Here is a 17,454-nt window from a genome sequence, read left to right as displayed (position 1 = left end):
AGCCCATGTCGGGAAGCAAGAGAAGTGGTCAGTCTTTTCTAGATCAGACATTGATTCTAATCAGTGACGGGAGAAACACCCAGGTCCAAATAGTTGTATCAACGGACTACCTAGATACCTAAGGTAAGTAGCTTATAGATGATTCCCAGGAAATACTTGAAATCACGGAGTTATGACGACTGCCTATTCAGACGATGTTCCTGTGCCCTATTTAGCGCCACTGAACCAGCATCTGAAAAGTTCCATTCCTTCCACTGGGCATTCCTTTTATCACCGAGACCGCCTCGGCGACTGTGTTACCCTGATCGATGCAAATGAGGGGATTTCACCCTCAACTGTGGCTTGCACAGACGTCGACATCCGCATATCCCCACCTTGGTGTGTGACTGCCATGGGATTTGATAGGACAGATGGTTCAATATGTGGCTTCCTCCACCGGCCGGCAGGTGATGAGTCCATCCTGATTTTGTGTGTATCGTATCAAAAAGCGCATATGCAATACTCCATGTTTGGATGGATGGGGAAAGCGCGGGCTGGTGGCCGGAAGTGTCTAGACTAGATCCTTCGAGGTAGGTCGAGTGGTGGTCTATATGCCTTCAGAATCCCCTGATTCCCACCTTTCTTTCGTCCACCACACTCCAGCATCACAATGGAAGCTGCGTTACTCAAATTCACCTTGCCAACCATGGCTGGCGCCGTCCTCCTTTCTTTGGTTGGTTACTTCCTCCTTCGCGCCATCTACAACCTCTTCTTCCACCCTCTCAAAGACATCCCCGGTCCCAAATCATGGTCCGCCACTCGCCTGCCCTACATCTGGGCTCTCCTTCGCGGGACCTTCGTCCATGATATCCAGAAGCTCCACCGCAAATACGGCCCGATCTTGAGAATCGCACCCAATGAGTTGACATTTACGCACCCATCTGCCTGGAATGACATACTGCAATCCCATCGCGGAAGGCCGCCGTTTCCCAAAGATCCGACTTGGTGGACTACGCAGCGTGTCCACACCGAGGGCTTGCTCACAGCTCTCAACCACGAGACGCACGCCCGCATGAGAAAGGCCTTGACCCCGGGCTTCACCACCCGCGCTCTGCGGTCTCAGGAACCAATCATCCAACGCTACGTCAACTTGCTTGTCGAGCGTCTTTCCGAAATGATCGACTCCCCATCCTCAGGCGAAAAAGATAACAAAGGTGTGGCCAAGGCGGAGGTAGATATCAGCCCCTGGTTCAACTTTGTGACCTTTGACATCTTTGGCGATCTTGCTTTTGGTGAGAGCTTCCACTGCCTGGAGAACAGCAAATATCACCCCTGGGTGGCCATTCTCTTCCACACGCCCGCAATGGCAACCAAGGTTGCTGCGGCGAGGTTCTACCCCTGGCTGGAGTCTGCTTTGTTCAAGCTCATACCTCCATCGCTCAGGAAGATGCAACAGGATCACTGGGGGCAGGTGGTGGAGAGGGTGGCCAAGAGGATGAATTATGAGGTGGAGAGGGAGGATATTATGAGCCCCATTCTGCGAGGAAACACCAAGAACGAGATGTCGCTAGATGATATCAACGGGTCGTTTATGGCGCTTGTGATTGCTGGCAGCGAGACTACTGCGACGGCGTTGACGGGTATGATGAATTATCTGGTCCAGAACCCGCAGTATTTGAGGAAAGTAACGGACGAAGTCAGAGGGCTCGGCGACGATGGGAGGGAGATCACGCTGGACTCGCTACGGGAGCTGAAGTGGCTGAATGCAGTGCTGACCGAGGCGTTGAGGTTGTGCATGCCTATACCTTGGATCTTGCCGAGACGGGTGCCAGATGCGGGTGGGGTGGTTGCGGGAGTGACACTGCCGGGTCAGACGTTGGTGTCGATCCAGGCGTATGCTATGCAACGGGATCCCAATTACTGGCGCAGTGCTGATGAGTTCTTGCCCGAGAGATGGTTACCTGATGCCTCCAAGCCAGAGTCGGAATTCTATACAGACAAGAGAGAGGCATTCCAACCGTTCAGCATGGGACCGAGAATCTGTCTCGGGATTCACCTGGCTTGGGCCGAGATGCGGTTGATCACAACCAAGCTGCTGAGGGCGTTTGATTTTGAAGCGGTCGACGGGAAAAGGCTCGAGTGGGAGAGCCTAAAGACTTTCATGTTGGTTGAGAGGAAGCCCGTGGTTGTGAGGATGCGACATGCCTCTCATTGATGATGATAGCTCTGTTACCTTGATGGACGGTTAATGGAGGGGCAGCGATAAGTGTTATCGATTAGGTAGCCTATCTTTGATTATCTCACCTAGGCCAATGAATGCAACCTGCAAGGGACAACAATTGTCACTCTGTCTCCAACCAATTCAGGGGAAAGGATCAGATGACCGGTCGAACTCGTGATGGCATCACTGCCAACGCACTGTTTTCATTCTTTTCTTTTTTCTTTTTTTTTTACAGTGTATTAATGCTGGGAAACAACCAGCAACCCCACAGCTGAGCTTCAGCCAAACAAACCCCCACACCAACACGGCGGTGTATGGAGGGGTGCGGCGCCGAGCCTGATGATCAGCTATTTTTTTCTCCATTGCCAATGTCGATGGTCACGAGACGAAGGCCTACTTTTTTTCTCTTCAGCCGAGCAAAAAGAGAAGTTTTCACCTTATTTCTGGATTGGGCTGACATAATAACCGGCTTTCCCGAGTTGGCCTTCCCAGAGTACATGCCCCACCGCCCGTTGGTTGTGTCCACGCCATTATTCACAGCGAAGTTTTCGAACCCATCACGAGACTGTCGAACAGAGAGAAAGCCAATTCTTCTGTCCACGTTCTTACGGAAGGGGGATGCATGCTACTGGCTGGTCAGCTGGCGGCGTTTTGGCGCAGCTTGGCATTTGGCGGGGTGAAACTTTAGACATCTTCAAATGCCTTGAGTCCCGGAAACGCGGCGGAGACAACGGTAACTGCGAGCGGATCTTCGTCGACATCCCTGGAGCCATTCCGACTTCAGCCGGCGGAAACGGGACACAAGGGTGCACAGCAGATGTCGAACTTTGAAGAGAGAGAGAGAGCATTGATTGAAACATGCCTACCTATCCGTAAAGTAGAGATAACCGTCCAGTGAGAGCTTCCAGGTTCCAGGTGCTCTCGCTCGGACAACCGGCTTGCTACGGATATCTACCAGGAGGATACCTTGAGGTATCACGTCACTTAATGGCCACTGGCCACCTTCAGCTAGGGTCCAGCCATAGAGCGGTCTGTAATTGAAAAAACGAAACATCCTCAGCCCACCTGCTGCTGCCCGGACACCTGCTGTAGTCGCTGTGGACCAGCATCCATCTGCCAGGTCGGGCCCATCCGGCGGGGTCCCGTGCTTGGCCTTTCCCTCCCTAAAAGGGCCTGGAACTGTTGGCCGGAAGCGCGCCCCCTGCCCACGCCCCTGCGCTTCCCCAAAGCCCCAAGCCTTGTGCCCTGGGAATTCCGATGTGACAGCATCCTTTTCTTTGGCCCAATTCTGCAACAAATTGAATCGTGCTCCCCTCCATCTGCTGCCCGAGCTCTCATTTTCTCTCTCTCTCGTAGCCTTTTAGCCATCCATCCGCTCGAACCCCGACACAACCTGCCCACCTCCCACCAGCCCACTGAGGTGTTATTTTGGCCCTTGACCGGCAGCCGTTGAACACATCCCGCCCCGTCGCATTCTTTATCGGCCCAGGGTGACGTCGAGATCGGAGAGCCCTCGGCTTCGCTATCTACCAATCTACCACACACACACACACACACACACACACAAAACGCACGCACGCGGAAGAGTCACAATCAGTCCATCCGTCAGGTACCTTTTCTACGGCAGACGGCCTTCGATTTCCAGGCTTCCGTGCTTTTAGCCAAGACGCCCGACGACCTAGCCTCACGCGACCACCCACCCCTTCTATAAGAACGCAGCTGGGACACATCAATTTAGGCCAATACATGTCTCCGCGATTACCGGTGCCATTTTCCATTCCATCACACAAATACTGCACAAGCAGCAGCAAAAATGGCTCCAAGGACTAACGGCGTCGGGATTCGGCCCGAGGAAACCCGCATCTGCGTGGTGATGGTTGGGCTTCCAGCTCGCGGGAAAAGTTATATTGCCCAAAAAGGTGCGTTGTTTTCTTGATTCCTCTGCAAAAGACCAGAAACTGACAGCCTCGTAGCTCAGCGATACCTCAAGTGGCTCTCGATCCCCGCGGCGACCTTCAATGTGGGCAACTACCGGCGCAACGACGCCCCCCATCCCTCAGCTGACTTCTTCGACACCAACAATGCCGAGGGCGAGCGCAAGCGACGGGCTGCGGCCGAGGCTGCCGTGGCAGACATGATGAAGTGGTTCAAGAGCGGTGGAGTGGTTGGTATTCTCGATGCAACAAACAGCACCAAGGAGCGCCGGAAATGGGTGCTCGACCGAATCAACCAAGAAGGTGTCGACGTCATTTTTGTCGAGTCCAAATGTGACGAAGAGGAGCTCATCATGGCCAACATTCGGGATGTCAAGACTACTAGTCCGGACTACCAGGGCCAGGACCCAGAGCAAGCCGCGCTCGATTTCCGAAACCGCATCCGCAACTACGAAAAGGTGTACAAGACCATCAACGCCGACGGGGACGAGGATCATCTGACCTACCTCAAGATCATGAACGTGGGACGACAGGTCATCATCAACCGCATCCAGGATTACCTTCAAAGTCGTATAGTGTATTATCTTATGAACCTTCACATCCGGCCCAGATCAGTCTGGCTCTCTCGGGTAAGTCTTGATCTGACTCGAACGGTTGCAAGGCCCGAAAACTAACTCTATTGGCAGCACGGCGAGTCCATGCTCAACCTGGAGGGCCGCATCGGTGGTGATGCCGATTTGTCTCACCGCGGTGAAGAATATGCGCTCAAGCTCCCCGAGCTGGTTCTCGAATCTGTAGGTGTAAGTCGGACCCGAAACCGCGTGCGCCAAGGCGGGGACTCGCACCTGTTTTTCCGCCGCAGCGACGCAGTTTTATGTGCCGTTCCCCAAGAATATGACCTGACTCAACTAACACACACATGCAGAGCGACCGGCCTTTGACGGTCTGGACGTCGACCCTGAAACGCACCATTGCGACGGCCCGTCACTTGCCAAAACACTACAACCAATTACAATGGAAGGCGCTCGACGAGCTGGACGCTGGTGTCTGCGACGGCATGACGTACCAGGAGATCGCCGACATGTACCCTGAAGATTTCCAGGCTCGCGACGAAGACAAGTACAACTACCGCTACCGCGGCGGTGAGAGCTACCGGGATGTGGTGATCCGCCTCGAGCCCATCATCATGGAACTGGAGCGCAGCGAGGACATTCTCATCATTTCTCACCAAGCCGTCATTCGTTGCATCTATGCCTACTTTATGCAAAAGACACAAGAAGAAAGCCCCTGGGTACCAGTACCGCTTCACACGCTCATGAAGCTGACGCCGCGGGCCTACGGCACCGAGGTACAAATCTACAAGGCTGAAGTCAAGGCCGTCAGCACGTGGCGTGGCAAGGGCAGCACCGCTAAGCACGAGGATCCCAAGCCGGAGGGTGGCGTATGATTGTCTTGTTTTAGAGATGCATTCTTCTTGGGTCATGTTCCCGCATATTTCTTGACTACATAATTTTTCTTTTTTTTTTCTGGTGTTCATAGCGGAGGTATCATCAAACTTCTTTTTGGGCAGGTTTCCCCTAGGGTCGGAAAGAGAAAACCACAACATGGTTTCAAACGCACATAGCGATCACTTTACCCAGAGTCATAGGAGGGCGGTTTAAAATGGACTGGCGGAACTGCTAGGACAAGGGCTTTTCATTCTCACTCACTATAGAGAGAGGTAAAAGGGGGTTGTGAGGCTTGGTTTGGTTGGTTGGTTGGTTGGGGCAAAGGTGTAAATGAAACGTTCTTCTACACAGCGAAATGATATGTAATCATGTGCATTTGAGCACACTCACCCTCCTTGTCTGTTTTGGCTCTTCTCAGACTGTAGCGTTTGACGGATGGACGGACGTTACTTGTATTACTAGATATTTTGGGAATTTGGAGGTCATGATCTGGAGCAAATAAGTTGGCCAGGAGGATTGAATGGTGGTTTGATTTTCTTTTGTCCTTGATGATTCTGGTTGACCTGCTGTAGAGAATTCAACTGCTGCGAGGATCAAACCTTCTTGCTCTCTTTACTTTTCTCGCCCCGGCACCGCCAACCTTTCCCCGTCTCCGCCTGCCACCTGAGCACCTCTGCCCTACAGCCATCATACTCCCACTTCCGCCTCTCCATCTCCTCGGCATGCTCCTTTTCAATATCACTTATGATATCCTCAACAGTTGGATGGATATCCTCCCTAACCTTTTTCGTCTCGTCAGCCACCACCCACCCCTTTTAGCTAAGCATCGAAAGAAACAACCCACCTTCCCATCCAGCACCGCGTCCCTCAATATCTCCCTCCAACCTCCCCGCCTTATGCTCCCGATCAGCGGGCAGATTCCGTTCGTCAAACTCGATCAGGTTCCACCTCAGCTGCGCGACCAAAAAATCGACATCGTTGAGGATGGGGTCTTCCCTCGTGAAGAACGTCAAGAGCTCGGTGGAGGAGTGCCGGGGCCAGTACCGGTAGGGATCGGGCCCCACGTCGGGGCAGAAGTCGAGGGTTATGTAGAGGAAGTGGATGGTTACTGGGAAGCTGTAGAAGAGTTTGAAGCCTCAGTTTCGGAAGATGATGGCTTTGGGTGGGGTGGGGGTGGTCGTTGTTGGGGGTTGACATTGCTTGAGGTTGGATTGGTGGTTGATGGTCTGGGGGTAGGTAGGTATGGAAGAAAGGGGTGGGGGGGGTAAAGAATTGGGAAAAGGTACTTGTAGGTAGATACACTTGCAGAGAAGGTGGATCAGTGGTGGATGAATGTAAACAATTCTGACTGTTGGGAGGTCATGGGACTGGCGGGTTTGATCTGGAGAGATGGTAGCAGCTGCGACGACGGCTGGTGACGACGGCTTCGGGGTCAAATAAAGTTGCTTTGGTGGACATGTCTTGTTCTTTTCAAGAAAGAATCTGCATGGTAAAATCAAGGTCAACACATATGGCACTTTGACATTCATTACGTTCGACCTGCCAGCCCAAAACCCTCAGCAAGATGTTGTACATTTGTCCATCACCATGTCCCCTAAATCTCCCCAACTGCCTGCTCTGTCTGCAAAATGCAGCACTCAAATCTCAACCGATCAGTACTTATCTCTCGGGACAAACCTCATTTTGGCCTGTCCAATATCAAAAATGGAGAGGGCGTTCTGCATAAACACATCACCCAGGATATATGGCCCGGCACCACCACTGGCGATTCCCGTCATGCACAGGCCAGAGATGGGGTCAACCATGTTCCGATAAATCATATCCTGCGGATTGATCCAGTACTTGATGCCGTTAAGAATGACGGCGACCAGGGGCGAAACTGCGTTGCAGTCGGTGAAATAAGCACCGTACATCCACATGTAGACGGCCGGAGGGGAGTAGGCGGAATTGATGGCTTCGGCAAGATCTGTAATGGCATATTAGATTCATACGATACCGCAATGACGGCCGAGCAAACGCTTACTGGGAGGGAGATAGCACAATGTGGTCCCACTGTCAACAATGTACGGGATCTTCTTGGTGCTGGTGGTGTGGTCATAGTACCAGCCGTCAGGAATGATTGTGTAGAAGGAATACGAATAGGATGCTGCCGGAACTCCGATAAGGTTTGTCTGCAAACCCCAGTAGTCAGATCTTGCTCACTCATTGCATGCCAAAGCCGACGACTCACAATGATCATGTCCATAGACACCTCCCTGGTGAAATCCAGCCCAGTGGCAGGCGCGATACCCCCCAGAGCCAGAATCCCCGACGAAGAGTTGCGGTCGATCGTGAGACTGAAAATGGGATCAATCTTTCCCTGTTCTACCAACGAAGTAAAGAACGGCGAGTATTGAATGGCACTCCCCATCTCGTGATCGTCGCCATCACCGAGGTAGGCATTGGTCAAGGAAGGAAACGCCATACCCAGCAGCCCACTGGTAACATTGTTGCCGAGCCAGTATGTGCTATTCGCCAAACAAACCTGCTGCCTGTTAACAGTGAGGTTACCGACACTGATATCCGAGAATCCCATGGGCCCCGACACAGTCTCGCCGTCACCGTATTGGATGTACATGTGGGAGACAGGCTCAGTCCGACCATACTGGAACTTTTCGACAGCAGAGGGTCCGAAGCTGCAAGCATCCTGGGGAATAAACCCGCCGGCATAGTCGATGCATTGAAAGCTTTTGGCCACGGCCCATGTGTCGGAGCTGCCAGTGTCGAGGAGGAGCTTGACCTTGATACCATCCCAAAAGGATTCGGTGGCGTATTGTGTTCCATAAGCATTTGTTGTCGTAACATTGCTGTAGCCAACACCTCCGACACTGCGTTGATGGGTGCCCAAGAGGGCGGCCACAGATCGTTTGTTGGTGAGGGAACCGCTCCGGATTGGCTCAAGCTTCTGGATGTATGGCTTTGATGAAGAGGTGGTGCTCTTGACAGAAATCAGAGCATTGGAGCCTTTGGGCAGCGTGTATGTGATGCCTGGGGGAGCATTGCTGTTGAGCTGCCGGTAAAGATGACTGGTTACCCGGCCTTCTACGGCAGAGATGTAGCAGGCAAGAGCCCACCACCAAGCAGAGATCATCATGGTGTTTCGACTGTGCTTAAAAGGACGAAGCTAATGAGAGGACGGACTTTTGCTGAAAAGAATGAATGAATAGGAGAAAAGAACGAAGAGACTGAGGGAACATCGGAAAGAAGTAGGAAAACAGGCTACCCTCTTGTCCTGTGTCCCCAACGGAAATTGTCTTGTACTCCTGGTTGTGAAGGCAAGGTACCGGGCCCGAATTGGCTTCCAGAATCAAGGCCCCGAGGATTGCACAAGGTTGCCTGGAGGACTCGGGACATGGAGTCGACATGGGCATCAGGCGGCACCGAATGGGAACATGAGAGGTTGAAAGTCCAGGTGAAAAGCAGAACGGCAGGAAGTAGAGGCGGATAGGAACGGCAAGAGGGCGATCTTGAAACGTTGCATTGGCCTTCTAGTGCCACTACGAAGGCAAGAATGGGTGCCCATGAAATGGAAATGGCATATCTGGTAGCTGGCACGTTGATATAACTCAGGATTGTGAGTGAAGTTACATTGATTTCCATGTCAAGGATAAAAAGGGCGTCCTCAGTCTTTACTCAAGGGCCCCCAGAGAGTTGGAGAGGTCGTGATTGAGCAGTAGATTTCAGTTCAGTGTTACAAAATGCGCAAGGTCCCGTTGTCAAGAACGGTCCAAGGTGGTTTGTGTTGCTCAAACCGTAAGCTGTGCACTGTTTCTCCCTTGGCTTCCTGTCACAGAGACTGTACACACAGATCTCCTGTTCTATAGCAGTGAGTCTGTTCTGCGGCTGTCTTTTGAATCAACGCCAATGAGTCTGAGGTGGTCAACTCCAACTGCCTGCCTGTCTGGGTTCTTTCTCGACAGTTCATGCTGGTGAATGTGTCAATGGAGCCCAAACAGCCATTGTACGTTTAGTTTGAATGACTCTGTCCACATACAAAGTCTTGACTATGGCTAGTCCATCTTATCACGATATCTACACAATTTTATGCTCCTGTAGGCCATCGTCCCCCTCCACGCTGTTGAACCTTACACCTCAGGCATTCACTTGGTCTTATCGATATTATTGTTATCGGCCTGATTGCCTTATCGACTCTATCGGTTGGTCCGATCACGTCCGTGCTTAGGTGAATGGCAAGCCACAAGTCAGTATACCCACAAAACAACCAGGCTTGAAAGATGTGGCGCCTCTGAAAACTCTTGCTACAAGTGGCTGGCCCAGAGACTTTCCTGCAGCCACAAACCACCAATCGCAATCATTGTGACGCCAACCCTTTGTTCTCTGCCTCTCCCTCTGGCTTCCACCATCTCAACAGTCTTCGGCATCTCGACCTTGAATCCCACGCAGCCGAGGCTCAACCGGCTGCTGCTGCATCCTTCCGTCGTGCGGCATCTCTTGGAGAGACTGCGACTCGCCTCAGCGTTGCTTTTCCTTCTCCCGTCTCTGTCGCCATCGCTTGCGACACTAGACCAACCTCGCTTTCGCCGCTGCGCTTGCGTTGTCTTTGCCCGCATCGATACCAATTCATCTCTCAGTATCATCATTGCAAAGTGCTATACCCAATCAATCCCTCGGTCTCTCCGTATTTTCGACCCTCAAGTCGTCGCGATAATTCGTCAAGATGGCTAATCCCACCGCTGACCTCAGCTCCATCCTTCAGCTGCTCCAGGGTAAGATCATCTCCTGAGCGCGCGCTTCATTTGTGGTGGTGGTGGTGGTGGTGGTGGTGGTGGTGGTGGTGGTGGTGGCAGTTGAGATCTAATGTCAATTACTCGCAGATTCCCAGAGACCTGCCAATGCGACTCCTCCTGTCGCCCAGCCTGGCCAGCCTGGCCCTCCTCCCTCTCTGCCCCAGGCGCCTTATGGTGCTCCTCCGGCGCATAACCCATATCCCCCTCAAGTTGCTCCGCCTGTTTACCAGCCCCCACCTCCTGCGGCCTACTCTTACCCTCAGCCTACTTCGAGCGGCAACATCGATTTGAGCTCAATCAGACCCGACTCTACAGGGGCTCTATCGTTCCAGGAGGCCATCGAGCGAGCTAAAGCTTCTGCTACCCAGGCTGGCCTGACCCCTTATGACCGACACAATGCTGGGTATCCCGGTGATCGAGGTTCCGACTCTCGCGGATACCAACAGAGATCCCGGTCCAGAAGTCCCCGAGGCCGTGAAGGCTTTCGTGACAGCAACCCTTACCGAGACGAGCGCCGGGACTACGGCGCCCCGAGTCGCGACTATGGGCGCGATCGCTCCTTTTCCCCCCGCCGTCAGGGTTTCTCCCCCCGTGGTCACCATGGTGGTGGCGGTCGCGACAGAGATCGGTCTCCCCTTCGAGGCAGCGGAGACAATGTCGAAACGATGCAAGTGGAGAAGAGCTTGGTAGGGCTCATTATTGGCCGCCAGGGCGAGAACCTTCGACGTGTCGAGAGTGAGAGCCGTTGCCGCGTCCAGTTCATCAACGCCGAGAACGAGGCCGAGCCGTATCGCGTATGCAGAATCACTGGCGCCCGCGCCCAACGCGAAGAGGCCAAAGCCATGATCAATCGCATCATTGCGGACAGCGGCATGCGCAGCGGACCCCCTGGTGGCGGCGGTGGTGGCCATCTTGGCGGAGACAGAGGTGGCCGTGATGCTCCCCGTCCCGATCGCAACGCTCCCCCCATCCCGAAAGAAGGTGAAGATACGCTTGTGATTATGGTCCCTGATAGAACCGTGGGCCTTATTATCGGTCGTGGCGGTGAGACGATTCGTGATCTTCAGGAACGCAGTGGCTGCCACATCAACATCGTCTCGGAGAACAAGAGTGTGAACGGACTTCGTCCCGTCAACCTCATCGGCACTCCAGCTGCCACCAAGAGTGCCAAGGAGCTCATCTTAGAAATTGTGGACAGTGACAGCCGCAATACGGCCACTGGCGGTAACGCGCGCGCTCCTCGGAACGACGGTGGCTATGGCGGCGGTGGCCAAGACAAAATCAATGATTCCATCTATGTGCCCTCGGATGCCGTTGGTATGATCATTGGCAAAGGCGGCGAGACCATCCGGGAGATGCAGAACACCACGGGCTGCAAGATCAATGTATCCCAGTCCTCTGGAAGTGGCGAGACGGAACGCGAGATTGGGCTAGTCGGCAGCCGCGATAGCATCGAGCGTGCCAAGGTTGCCATCCGTGAGAAGGTTGAAGCTGCTGTAAGTAACAGAATCTTCCTCGTGGTCTTTGAACCTGTCTTGCTAACACAGACCACAGCAGAACAAGTCCGGTGGAGGTGGTCGTGGTGGTCATCGTGACGGTGGTGGCGCCCGTGGTCATCACCGTGACTATGACAACCCGAACTATGGCCACGCATCTAACCAACAGAACGCTCCCCAGTCCATGCCCGCTAGCAGTGCAACTCCTGCTGCCGGCGCGGGAGGCGAAGCTGATCCCTATGCTGCTTGTAAGTGTTCTTGTCCCCATACAACCAGCGCTGTACCTTGACTGACATGGCTTCCCAGATGGCGGTTATGATGCTTATGTCGCGCTCTGGTGGCAGTCCCAATATGGTGCTCAACTCGGTGGCCAGACCGGGGCTTCCCAGCCTCCTGGCGCCGGCTCCTCCTGATTGCGCCATGATCTGAGATTCTTTGATGCGATTGTTGATGAAAAGGCCCGCTCATCCGACTGACACGTCATGACATTTTCGCTGCTGCATTGCTGCCGTCTTGACCCTGCACCATGAACTCTCTTTCTTTGCGGCACTCACATATTCATGATACCAAGGCATGAAACAAGCTCATGCATTCAGCCCCCTACCGGACTGTTGTTTTCTGATGACTGTACGAGTACGAACATTTCATTCCAGCGCGCTTTTTTCGCAGGCTTCCGGCCGCCTGCCACGGACATTTCTTATTCGATACCTTTGGCCGCGTACCACGGTGGGCCAGGACTCACTTCGGAGTCTCCCTCCGCGGTTTGGACATGATGTTGACGGCCGTGCTGTTTCTCTCGCCCTGCATTGCGCCTTGTTGCCCGGATGCCATCTGATGCATTGTCATTGATGATGACTGAGACAACTTGACCATCACAGGATAGTCCTGCTTCACCTGGCCTTTCGGCGCACGTCTGTTGCTGTTCGCTTGTCGATGCAATGATGCTATGCGACAGCAGGTGGCCGAGGGCTGCTTTGACAGCACAGGTGTCAGGTCTGTATGGAGCCTCACACAGCCAGACATTGATATCTTCTTTGGCCACACACAACCCAGGAGGCTCGGTATGGTATTGGATCCGTTCCCGCCACATTGAATCCATGGATATGGGTGAGCTCCAGCCAAGCACGCCCCTTTCTGCATCCGCAAACAGCGGATATATTTTATTCTGGGCGGTTTTCCCCGAAGCGCCTTTTCTTATCTCGTCTCTTTTTCTTTTCAGCAGCTTGCATCTCCTGGCCACATTCATGCGGTTTTCGTCTTGATGCTTGTTTGCAGCGGTTATGCGTCATTTCTACCGGTTCACAGGAGCTTCTCTTGTTCTTCGCTCGACATGCATATCGTGACTGCATAGCGATACTACCTACGGGATATGCGTTTGACCGATCTGAACTATCTAATGGGTCTGGGTGTATATTAGCAGGCCTCGGGGAAGCCTTTCGGTGAGGCGACAAATAAAAACGGTGAATGGGTAGGGCAAGTGAGGATAACGGGAGGGAGGAATTGATACCTGATTAGCTAGTGTATATTGAACTTTGCGAAGCGGTTTGTAGCCATGACTGTGACATGCTGTGTATGTATCAGACCCATCTTGGCGGCAGAGCTCTTGGCGGCTGGCTCACCGAGATGTCGTCGTGAGGCTGAGGATATCTCAAAAGGGAAATGCCTCGGCTCCGTGATATGTGATCCAACGGTTCGGGGCTGTTTCCTTCATACTGTTTTCTCAGCAAGTTTTCCAATTTGTAAGCCGTTGGTCTATGAGATGCATATGGCGGATGAGATAGTAGCTAGCCACAGGTAAAATTAACACAGCCACCTGTTGTTCGTCTCGTCTTGTGAGAGAGCATATAATAAGTCCGAAGATGGAATCTTTTGACGCCGGCCCCACCAGTTTGCTGGTGGGGCGCCTTTCAAAGTGAGTGCGGGATGACGCCTTGGCAATGTGTTGAGAGACAGGGGTGCCGCGGCCAGGACTTTTGTCTACGCCGCAACCACTTTTGGCTTTTGTTTTTATATCAGGCGCCTCACCCTCTCACGTCGGATTTTTATTTTCCAGTATTTCCCAAGTCTAGGTAGTCTTCAACACACCCCATCGCGACAATGGCCTCCAACACCCCCACCCCTCTCACCAAAGCCAACAACCCCCTCGACTTCATGACCAAAGTCTCACCCTCAGCCTACGTTTACACCCCTCCCACATCTACCAACAGCACCTCCCAGAACAACGACCCAAAACTCCTTCTCCTAGCCACCTGGATGGGCGCCCGTGACGTCCATATAGCCAAATACCTCCTCCCCTATCAGTCCCTCTACCCCTCCTCCTCCATCGTCCTGCTACGTTCCGAACCACGCCACTTCTTCTCCAAAACCTCGGCGCCGAACGACGTAGCTCCCGTGGTGCCCTTTGTAAAATCCCTTTTTGTCGGGTCACCAACCCCAGATGACAAGACCAAGCCAGAAGTGCTGATCCACCTCTGGTCCAACGGCGGCAGTCTAATGCTGCACCACCTCCGCCAGGCCCTAACCCCCGAGGCCCTGCCCAGATATGTCATCATCTACGACTCTTGTCCCGGCCAGTACAGGTACTTGTCTGCGTTCAAAGCCTTCTCTGCTGGGTCAAAGGGGGTGGTGTACTGGTTAGTCGCGCCGATGCTCCACCTCTTCTGTGCGTGGGGGTGGTTCTGGCACGTTTTTATTGGGAAGAACAAGACGGGACCGTTGGCGTATTTGAACAGGGGGCACAATGACTGGGAAAAGCTGGGGGGGAAGGAGGTGAGGGGGGTATATCTACAGCGAGGGGGATGAGCTGGTGCATTGGAGGGATGTGGAGAGCCATGCCGAGGAGGCAAGGAGGAACGGGTTCGCGGTCGTGAGGTTGGAGAAGTTTAGGGGAACGGGGCATGTGGCGCATGGGAGGGAGGGAATCAGGAGAGGTATTGGGGGTTGTTAGGGGGTTGTGGGAGGGGAGGTTGGAGTAGATGGAGGAGAGATGGCGTCTGGTAGACTAGATGGGAGGGGGGGGGGTTGTGTTGTTGTTGTTGTTGTTGTTGTTGTTGTTGTTGAATGGGTAGAATTAGAGGGTTCAAAGAGGCAAGGCTTAATCAGCACTAGCCGAGGCTTTTGTTCAGGAATCAGTCTCCAATATGTGGTACATATCATGACGGAGAAGATATGGGTCTGGAGAGGTGTGTTTAGATGGTTGTATTTTTGGTATGCTCTCAAGTTCTCAGATAAATGTGCTCCAGCAATGCTCGCTCAAATACACTTTGCTGTCCTGTGCCTCCACGCTCAAATCCGTGCCCAGGGTATCGTGTTAACCTTTCCTCATCCGTCCGTACTCCATGCGCCATGCTTCGATTCTCGTGGCCACCGTTTGGACATCCACAAAACTCCGCATCGTATCCGAAGCCAAAACCAGGTAGCTTTTTCCGCCTGCACATTTCCTGTTGACAGTCCTCGTCGTTCCTATGCGCTTGTTTCGACTCGTTTCCTGCAGGGTTATCGCAAGACTGGCACGGTGTTTGGTAGTTTGTGCCCGTAATCTCGGCCTATATCTTGGTGGTGATATCGCAGCGTGGTACGAGTATGTCTGTAAATCGTGGTAGCGTGGAATATCTCCCTCCGGCTGCCGGGTTCCCCGCAAAGCTTGTTTCCGCGGCTCGATCGTTTCTCGTATTTATTTTCCCACCCTTTTCTTTGTCGCCCTCTCAAGTCTTGCGCTGCTTCTTCTTCCTCCTCGACTCATCCCCCCCGCTCCCCCTCCTCTCTGACGATCGCCTCATCCCTGACGCCTGCCCACCAGCAACACTCTTGTCAGCACTGTATGCTTTTTTGTGATGATAGTCATGATCCGCAGCAGCAGCAGCAGCACCAACAGCCACCACGTTCCAGTCGTGGTACTCCCCGCTCCCCTTCTTGACGTGATGATGATGATGATGCGTGATGTGACTGGGATGGCCATCACCATTACCGGTGGGATTGCTGGTGGTGGTGGGGGGGGGGATGGCGCCAAAGTCGCCGGTGTAGTAACCCACAAACCCGAGTGTCTCTTCGTCCTCCATGCCGGGCCCGTAGCCCTCGTCCGCGCCCAGCAGCGCCTCGCAGGCGGCGCATTCTTGCTCGTGTTGTTTCTCGTCCCTCTCGACGCCGGTCGGGCAGCCGCCAAAGAGGCCGCTGTTTTTCGCGTCGAGGCAGGGGAGCTCGCGGGAGAGGAGGGTCCATTCGAAGGGGCCGCCGTTGCAGTGGGAGCACATGCCGGCGAAGACTACTTTGCGGCACATGTTGGTGCGTGATGTATTACAAATTATTTTAGTTTTGGGCCTAGATTGGGTTTATTAGGGGGTCTTGGTTCGTCTGTCGTTGAAGATGTCGTTTTCCCCGCCGTCTCGTTTGCCGTGCCCGAGAAAAAAGCAAAACAAAAGTAGGTGGTGCCAGCCGTGAATTGGAAGCCAGGAAGAAGGTCAAAGATATTACTTCTTGGAGTTCTATTAAGAAAAAAAAAAGAGTTAAAATGATGTCAACAAGGGTTGAGATGTTTTGAGTGTAGTGGGGAGGAGTAGTCTCGTCGGCAATGAGCGAGAAAGAGAGCGCCCGCCCTCTGGCCAAACAAACAAGGGCAGGGCCCCTTTCTTTTCAAGCCATCGCGAGAGAGGTCCACTTGCGGGTGTTGAGCGGCCAGTGGCATCAAGGTTCGGCGACGGGGGTATCACGACGGGCTAATCTAGCCGGGATGGGGAAAGGAAAACGCCGGGGGAGCTAGCCGTGTGGAAACTCACCTTTTCGTGTTTGCGGGCCGCACTCTTGAACCACTCGGCGCCGGCGTGGTGTCCGGGCGGGCGGGAAGGAGGAGACGGGCAGTGTTTGCGAGATAGCGTGACGATCTTGGTGTTAAAATCTCACCGTGGAAATTGAGGCGGGGAAAAAGACAAGATGATATTGCAGATAAGACGAGGGGATCTTCTTGTTCAACCGAGCTCAACGTTCTTCTAGAGATGCATATGCAGGTGCAGGTGACCTGTTTCGATGCGGATGCTACCTCAGCAACACAGTATATTGCCACACAAGAAGACGAGGGAAGAACAAGAGAGTGAGGACTCATCTATCGAAAAGTGGATGGATGGACTTGCTGCATACCGTCGTCGGCGGCATGTAACAGCCATGATTAAGGTTATAAGTAAGTTGGATATCCGTAACGCCCGTTTGAGCCGTTTTGATGATGGCAGATAATTATAACTCGACACCGGAGATGTTTCTCCACCTGTGCTCGGAGGTAGGTCCGAGGGAGTGTTGTAGGCGGCACGAGATTTGGATCGTCTTCTGTGATCTTGTGTTAGCTTCTTGAACTACCTCAGGAAGGTTCATGTTTGGCCATGACTGACCATGATGAGCTCGCTCGCCAGGCAATTGCAGGCAATTCATGTGAAGCACAATTCTGCGCGCCCAGTTTCTGCCAATGCTTCCAAGTGGGGTAGTCTAGGCCCTCATACAGAGTGGAGCCTCCTGTGGTGGACACACCGTGCACACACCCACGCGGGGCTGGCAATTCCTGATCCCCCCACCTTGACTTCAGTCTCACAGTCACACAGTCCACCT

The 17,454-nt window shown here is 53.4% G+C and overlaps 7 protein-coding genes across 7 annotated transcripts; 4 read left to right on the top strand and 3 right to left on the bottom strand.

Moving 5' to 3' along the window:
* Positions 1 to 649: 649 nt before the first annotated feature.
* On the top strand, positions 650 to 2,194 carry QC764_311380 (uncharacterized protein; the record flags this gene model as incomplete). Its single annotated transcript, XM_062946250.1, has 1 exon — positions 650 to 2,194. One exon carries the CDS (start codon positions 650 to 652, stop codon positions 2,192 to 2,194), a length of 1,545 nt encoding a protein of 514 aa, XP_062802237.1.
* Positions 2,195 to 4,013: 1,819 nt separating this feature from the next.
* Positions 4,014 to 6,042, top strand: FBP26 (Fructose-2,6-bisphosphatase; the record flags this gene model as incomplete). Its single annotated transcript, XM_062946251.1, has 4 exons — positions 4,014 to 4,119; positions 4,174 to 4,763; positions 4,821 to 4,928; positions 5,060 to 6,042. The coding sequence occupies 4 exons, from the start codon at positions 4,014 to 4,016 to the stop codon at positions 5,579 to 5,581; spliced, it is 1,326 nt and encodes a 441-aa protein (XP_062802236.1). The 3' UTR covers positions 5,582 to 6,042.
* Positions 6,043 to 6,335: 293 nt separating this feature from the next.
* QC764_0058600 (uncharacterized protein) lies at positions 6,336 to 7,040 on the bottom strand (the record flags this gene model as incomplete). Its single annotated transcript, XM_062940482.1, has 3 exons — positions 6,336 to 6,355; positions 6,427 to 6,690; positions 6,992 to 7,040. 3 exons carry the CDS (start codon positions 7,038 to 7,040, stop codon positions 6,336 to 6,338), a joined length of 333 nt encoding a protein of 110 aa, XP_062802235.1.
* A 194-nt stretch (positions 7,041 to 7,234) lies between these two features.
* On the bottom strand, positions 7,235 to 9,205 carry QC764_311400 (uncharacterized protein; the record flags this gene model as incomplete). Its single annotated transcript, XM_062946252.1, has 3 exons — positions 7,813 to 9,205; positions 7,606 to 7,753; positions 7,235 to 7,548 (listed from the first exon to the last, which is right to left on the bottom strand). The coding sequence occupies exons 1-3, from the start codon at positions 8,713 to 8,715 to the stop codon at positions 7,235 to 7,237; spliced, it is 1,365 nt and encodes a 454-aa protein (XP_062802234.1). The 5' UTR covers positions 8,716 to 9,205.
* A 686-nt stretch (positions 9,206 to 9,891) lies between these two features.
* QC764_311410 (uncharacterized protein) lies at positions 9,892 to 13,408 on the top strand. Its single transcript, XM_062946253.1, has 4 exons — positions 9,892 to 10,348; positions 10,457 to 11,865; positions 11,924 to 12,113; positions 12,172 to 13,408. Exons 1-4 carry the CDS (start codon positions 10,300 to 10,302, stop codon positions 12,276 to 12,278), a joined length of 1,755 nt encoding a protein of 584 aa, XP_062802233.1. The 5' UTR covers positions 9,892 to 10,299; the 3' UTR covers positions 12,279 to 13,408.
* A 554-nt stretch (positions 13,409 to 13,962) lies between these two features.
* On the top strand, positions 13,963 to 14,667 carry QC764_311420 (uncharacterized protein; the record flags this gene model as incomplete). The annotated part of the gene is made up of 1 exon (XM_062946254.1): positions 13,963 to 14,667. The coding sequence occupies one exon, from the start codon at positions 13,963 to 13,965 to the stop codon at positions 14,665 to 14,667; it is 705 nt and encodes a 234-aa protein (XP_062802232.1).
* Positions 14,668 to 15,569: 902 nt separating this feature from the next.
* Positions 15,570 to 16,142, bottom strand: QC764_311430 (uncharacterized protein; the record flags this gene model as incomplete). Its single annotated transcript, XM_062946255.1, has 1 exon — positions 15,570 to 16,142. The coding sequence occupies one exon, from the start codon at positions 16,140 to 16,142 to the stop codon at positions 15,570 to 15,572; it is 573 nt and encodes a 190-aa protein (XP_062802231.1).
* Positions 16,143 to 17,454: the final 1,312 nt, after the last annotated feature.

Source organism: Podospora pseudoanserina, chromosome 3 (genome assembly GCF_035222485.1).
Source record: "Podospora pseudoanserina strain CBS 124.78 chromosome 3, whole genome shotgun sequence".
In the NCBI taxonomy this organism is placed as follows: domain Eukaryota; kingdom Fungi; phylum Ascomycota; class Sordariomycetes; order Sordariales; family Podosporaceae; genus Podospora; species Podospora pseudoanserina.
The sequence above is the reverse complement of the archived record's forward strand: the minus strand, read 5'-3'. Positions and strand labels throughout refer to the sequence as shown.